Source organism: Leptonotus elevatus, chromosome 1, assembly GCF_054856555.1.
Source record: "Leptonotus elevatus isolate MCC_2025b chromosome 1, RoL_Lele_1.0, whole genome shotgun sequence".
In the NCBI taxonomy this organism is placed as follows: Eukaryota; Metazoa; Chordata; class Actinopteri; order Syngnathiformes; family Syngnathidae; genus Leptonotus; species Leptonotus elevatus.
The window spans coordinates 40,219,015-40,225,014 of NC_141239.1; the positions used below are offsets into that span (position 1 = coordinate 40,219,015).

General features: G+C 41.2%; 1 protein-coding gene across 4 annotated transcripts in view; it reads left to right on the forward strand.

Moving 5' to 3' along the window:
* The window catches only part of cyth1a (cytohesin 1a), a 65,631-nt gene extending 60,934 nt beyond the window's left edge, over window positions 1-4,697 (forward strand). For 3 of the 4 annotated variants that reach the window (XM_086057611.1, XM_086057603.1, XM_086057618.1), the window contains exons 10-13: window positions 3,006-3,084; window positions 3,158-3,226; window positions 3,507-3,661; window positions 3,728-4,697. In XM_086057611.1, the coding sequence (XP_085913737.1) occupies window positions 3,006-3,084; window positions 3,158-3,226; window positions 3,507-3,661; window positions 3,728-3,806 (382 nt within the window). In that variant the 3' untranslated portion in view covers window positions 3,807-4,697. The remainder of the gene's footprint in view (window positions 1-3,005; window positions 3,085-3,157; window positions 3,227-3,506; window positions 3,662-3,727) is intronic. The other variant, XM_086057594.1, reaches the window with a different exon arrangement.
* The last annotated feature ends 1,303 nt before the right edge of the window (window positions 4,698-6,000 follow it).

The window sequence follows — 6,000 nt, forward strand, 5'->3', positions numbered from 1 at the left end:
TTGGCCCTGTGTGTATAGAGAGGGAATACTGCAGCTTTTCAGCTATGTGGCTCTTCCCTTTGCTATTCAATGGATCCGATGGGTGTGTGCTACTTGACTGGAGGAAGCAGTGTGGGCAGCAAAAGTGTTTGAGAGGGTTTCATTATGTATTTCAATTGGATACCATTTGCGGTTTTGAAAGTGGAACCTCTACAGTTGAACACAATCAATTGTATTCGGAATATTTGTTCCAGAGTCCAAACTGTCCCCATCATAAAATCATTAAAAAAATTCAGGCACATTTTAATATCGCTAGCTGTCATACTATAATTCTCACTTAACAATAATAATGAATAGGGAGGGGTAATAAATGTTTAAAAAAAAAATCAACAAAAAAAAGTGCCATTAAGTATATAATGAACCTCATGTGAAATGTTAAAAGTTTCAATTAACAAACATGCATGTAACATTCAAACGGAAGAAATAAGAATTAACAATAACAAATGGAAGAAAAGCACTGCTTGTGTATGAGATAACGTGATGGCCTTCTTAAATTGACAGTGTGTAATCTTTAGCACCATCTAGTGGGCTTATCTCGCTTTATGACCTTCTGAATGGTTGGTCACTATCTTTTCATGTGGGTTTTGTTTTGTCCAGAAGCTGCATTATACCCTTTCTCCCATCCAATACAGCAGCCACATAAAGACAATGCTCACAGTACACACTCGTTGGCCCTGTGTGTATAGAGAGGGAATACTGCAGCTTTTCAGCTATGTGGCTCTTCCCTTTGCTATTCAATGAATACAGTTCCTTTTACATCAAGATGGCGCCAAAACAATGCTTTTATAATAGACAGGGCTTTCTCCTGTCATCCAAAAATAAAGGCCTCACATCTAATAGGCATCTTTCATTTCCAATCCAGTATAAAAAGTTATTTTCAGGTTAATATCAATGTTAAACTTCAGCTTTATTTGATCTAAGTGGAAAGATACCAGTGTTTAATTTCACTCTAAAAAAATAAAATGCCCACAACTTTACTCAGTACTTGTCAAATGCTACAAATAAATGGCCTCCAGTCATCAGATATCCAAATGAAGTAATTTGTTCACAAAAAGCTGCTCCATAAGGACTTGGACTTGAGAGTTTGTCAAGAAGACTAGACTATAATAGCTGCATGTCCAGAATTTGTCCGTTAGTTGTATTCTCCTCGAAACGTAATATTTGACTGGCTTTAAAGTATTGAGGTTTCACTGTACTGAACAAAAGATGCCCAAACCAGCACAAAATGGATGTCAGAGACATGAAAGCTTCCATCTGCCTGCCCCGCTTCCCATCCCTCCACTCGAGCACGCAGCTGCTCTCCCCTCCTTTAGCAACAATGTGCCGGGACCGCTACCCAGCTATTCTTGCATTGGAGGAGGTTGTCTCTTCTTGTTGGAGTGCGAGGAACCAAATAAATGGCCTTGGGCGATCCAATTCAATGCTCACCAAGCCACACTCAGCTCTGTGTTTGTCTCTGTTGGCCTGCTTGTTTGTGGCCAAGATGACGGCCAGAGGGCAACATGTGTCTTGTCGATCAGGGCTGGGCAAAAGTTGGGGTTCGAGAGCCACATTTGTTTGTTTGACAATTCGAAAATTTGATTTCAAAAAGTATTTTTTCCCCCCCACATTTACTAATAGCACATTATTATATTTTAAACACTATTTTATTTATCGTTAATCTATAATTACCCGTTCATGTTTGTTCTGGTGGTACCAAAAAAAAAAAAAAGTAGAAAATGAGAAAAATCTTTTTTTATAAATTTGACATTTTGCCCCGGTGTTAAGTCTGCTAAGTCTATATATTTAATATGCCATGTGAATTTCCAGAGTTGTAAAGCTTTGAAACTGACTAACATAACAGCTCCCAAAATGGAGGATAAAGCAAACACAAGTACTGTAAATGCAAGCAATTAAAATGTAATTACAATTCTCTGATTAAAAAAACAAAACAAAATGGGTCTTATGTGGCCGACCAGCTATACTTTGCCCACTCCTGCCTTAAGACAAATTTTCAGATGTTTGACGTATCATGATGCTTTGAGATCTGAAGGAACGTCATACAGCCTGAATGCCTGCATATGAGAATGAAAGTGTTTCTATATATGTGCAACCGACAGACCGTAACTATAACCTTCTCTTTGCTTTCACAGTAGATGTAGGTCAACTAACATGGTTGTGGAATCACATAGTCTAGACTTGACTTGTAGTTATTGAAACAGGAAATTTAAGGCTTCAGAGTAGCAGAATGTTGCTGCAGGTTCCCGACCCTCATTGGTGTCCTCCTCGTGGCGAAATGGGAGGCTGCCATCTGCCTATGCGGATCAGGTTTCCCTGCGCAGGAAACATGCCTGACATGGGACTTTAGGCTAAGGTCAGAGGTCTGGTCGGGTCAGTGAATTCCAGGTTAATGAATAATCCCATTGGGTGAGGCCTTGATAATTGATAATTAATTGGAAAAACCTGATAATTAAAAGGTTCAGATGTCTTGTTTTTACTGACATTCAGTGTAAAGTACACAGTTCTCACCCAATTAGAGGTCGAATTTGTCATTGACTTGAGACAAATCAACGCCAGACCCTTAAAGGATGGCTCATTCAGTTGTAATTTTCTAACAGTTTTTGATACAATTCTAAAAATAAAGGCTTTCCCTAAATAGATGCCTCCTGATTGTCACCCCTATTTTCCTTACAGGAAACAAAATGTCATAATCTGGTTGTTCCAGTAATGTTTGTTTTAATCACTCTAGTTTTGTTTGATATCATCTGTAATATAACTGACATCTGAGTTATTTTCTACCTGTGGTGGTGGTGGTGGTGGTGGTGAGTGCATGGTGGGACCCGGCATCGGGGAGTCGTCGGTCGGAAGCTTCCATCTGTTTGTCTGCTCACGTCTGTCCGCCTGCGTGTTGCTCGAGTCGGTGCTTTGTCTTCTTTTTCTACGCCTCGCTCCCACTCAGCCTCTCTGATTGCTTGGATTTGCTCCACAGGGGGCCGAGTGAAGACCTGGAAGAGGAGATGGTTCATCTTAACCGACAACTGCCTCTACTATTTTGAGCACACGACGGTGAGCACCGCTTTACGCTAGTGCTACTCTGAAGCCGTGTTGTTTCATTCACTTGGTGTCTTTCTGTGCTCAGGACAAGGAACCGCGAGGGATCATCCCACTGGAGAACCTCAGCATCAGGGAGGTGGAGGACAAGAAACCTGTAAGAACAGCGCCCTCTTCTGACCCATTATATCACTGCACAAACATATTTACACTGCATCGATTAGGACCTACTGATCAGTTGAAAAGGTCTGCTTCCTCAAAGTTCATAGTTGCCTCTATACACACAAGTTTCCTCTGAAAGTTCTGAGGTTAAGTTACAGTTCCTCAAACTTCCTTGTTCTGGTGTGAAGGTCTTGCTGCGAAAAAGTTAGATTTCTACAAAAGTTCCTAGTAAATTTCTATTAAGCGTGTGATGCCGGCCTTCCTGTCCGCCCCAGAACTCCTTTGAGCTATTCATCCCCGACAACAAGGATCAGGTGATCAAGGCGTGCAAGACTGAGGCCGACGGTCGCGTGGTGGAGGGCAACCATACCTTCTACCGCATCTCCGCCACCACGGCCGAGGAGAAGGACGGGTGGATGAACAGCATCAAGTATGTGACTATGCGCCTGTTGCACTAAACTTAATCACTAATATGTGTAAATTGGATTGTCTGCAGGGCCGCCATCAGCAGGGACCCCTTTTATGAGATGTTGGCTGCCAGGAAGAAGAAGGTGTCATCTATGAAGAGGCACTGAGCTGCTGCATGCTCCTCGCCGTGATGCACTTCAAGGAGTAGATGGGGGTTCTCGTAGCTTTTTGGACTCAGCTGGCCAGGAAAACAAGAAGCACGCTGGACGTTGAGGATTGAGTCAAAAGGTGTCCAAGCAGCCCACTGTGTTTGTAAAAGCAAAACACTCTGTAATGCAGCCCCCGCTCAACACCCACTCCACCCAGCACATTGAACTCAGCAGGTCTGACCCCGATCGGGGCAACAAAATACTCCTCATAAGGAAAGGAAAATAACTTTTCTAAAAGGCTTTAACACGTTTGGATAAGTCTTTTTACAGCTTTACTCCTTTTTGTTTTGACTTTTGTATACAAATGTTGAGGAATGCCAACAGTTGGGTAACTTTGTAAAACGCCAAAGCAGGCAAATAGTTCCCCCCCCCCCTTGTTTGGTGTTGTAAAGAGAAATGCTGCTGGTTAGCGATAGTAAATTGGTCCCGTATCCTAATGATAATAAGTGGATATAGCACAGTGCTACAGGTTGTTTGTGCATAAATTGCATACAGAAGCTTTAAAATGCCACCAGTAGATGTTCAACTATGGCTTGGCTCATCTCAGGTTCAAACCAAAACCTTTTCATGATTATGAGTGCCTGATGTCTCTCTTACACTTACTCTCCTTTCAGTGCACTAACATGTAGAGAATTCAAAGACAACAATCATATTGCTAGTCAGTATTGGTTTATTTATCGACCTTATTGTACATACTTAAATGTATAGTGAGCATTTGTTTTTCAAGGTTTGTTATACGAGTAGTCGTGCCATCTTTTTATTTTTTATTTTAACCCTGTTTGAAAAAAATTCTATTGTTTCCATTTAATCGAGTTAAAATAATAATTAAAAAGGATTTGTCAAGAAAAAGTATGGCTCTGTGTTATTCTGAATAGCAGGGGGCATTATAAGTGCAGACTGATTAAAATAATGTACAATCAATTTCTAATATTGTAATCCGCCACTTGTTGGCTGTCCGTTTTATAGCATATGAATGAAACATCTGCCTGATTTTTATATTTTCATGTTTCTAGCCTGATGCTGTCTTGTCACCTCACAACACCGAGGGAGCGGAAACATTTATATGATACGAGATGGTGCCTGGAAAGCAATCAATAGGATGGACTTCTTTTTCTTCTTTTTTTTACTCAATGTAGTGAATGCTCATGCAGTGAACACCAAGGTCAGGGGTGGGCTGGGGCTGTATAAATGAAGTAATGGGAGGACACATTGCCTGTGTCCAAATTCACAAGGCTGAGTCATTTGTCGGCTGCATGACGTCACTCCTGGCACGACTTGACAACACGCTCAGACTTGGACATGAATGGAGTGTCGGTCAATGTGTTACTGACAAGCAGCATTGACAATCCATTCGTATGTAAGTCCGTGCGTGCTGTCGAGTCGCGCCGGGAGTGATGTCATGCAGCCGACTAATTCGGCCTTCGGAGGACCAATTTGGACACAAATATAGTCACATGCAACCTTCAATTTTAGTTTGTTAGCCATCATGGATTCTAATAATTATGTAGGTTGAAATGTTTTCTGTGCAGTTGTGTAGGGAGGGGAAATGATGACCACCTGTGACTCCCTCATGAAACACCACCAGCAGACACACTGGACATTTTATCACATCATGAGGGTAAGCGGTTAGGAAAATGGATGGATTTATCCAGCAGGTGGCGATACTGTTTCCCCGTTCAAAGCATGCAGCAAACAAAACCCAGCTAATGAAATGGTTAAGTGTGCAACGCTATTATTGGTGGTGGATAATGGTTGTCCATACTACAAATGAATTCTAAGTATTATTAAATTATTTACCATTACGTACCATATTGAATGACACGTGGGAAAAAAATTGGCTAATTATTATTCAGCTGCTGCTCAAATTCCTGCCAATTCGATCTCTACTTCTGGTCTCAGAGTTTGGTGGATTAATGGAAGGTTTGCTTTAATGTTTTATGTAGCTTTGCCAGTTAAGACTAATAAGCAAATACATAAAGGTGGATTTATTTGTGGTTCCATTTACAGTATTTGACTGTACAAAACAAACAAAAGACAAGAAGGGCTGGGACTTGGCTGTTGCACAGTGTAGTGTGCCTAAAATTAAAGAACTGAACAAACAAAAGAGGAATCCTATTTCCTCAATTCAACTTTGGTGGCCTCAGATTACATA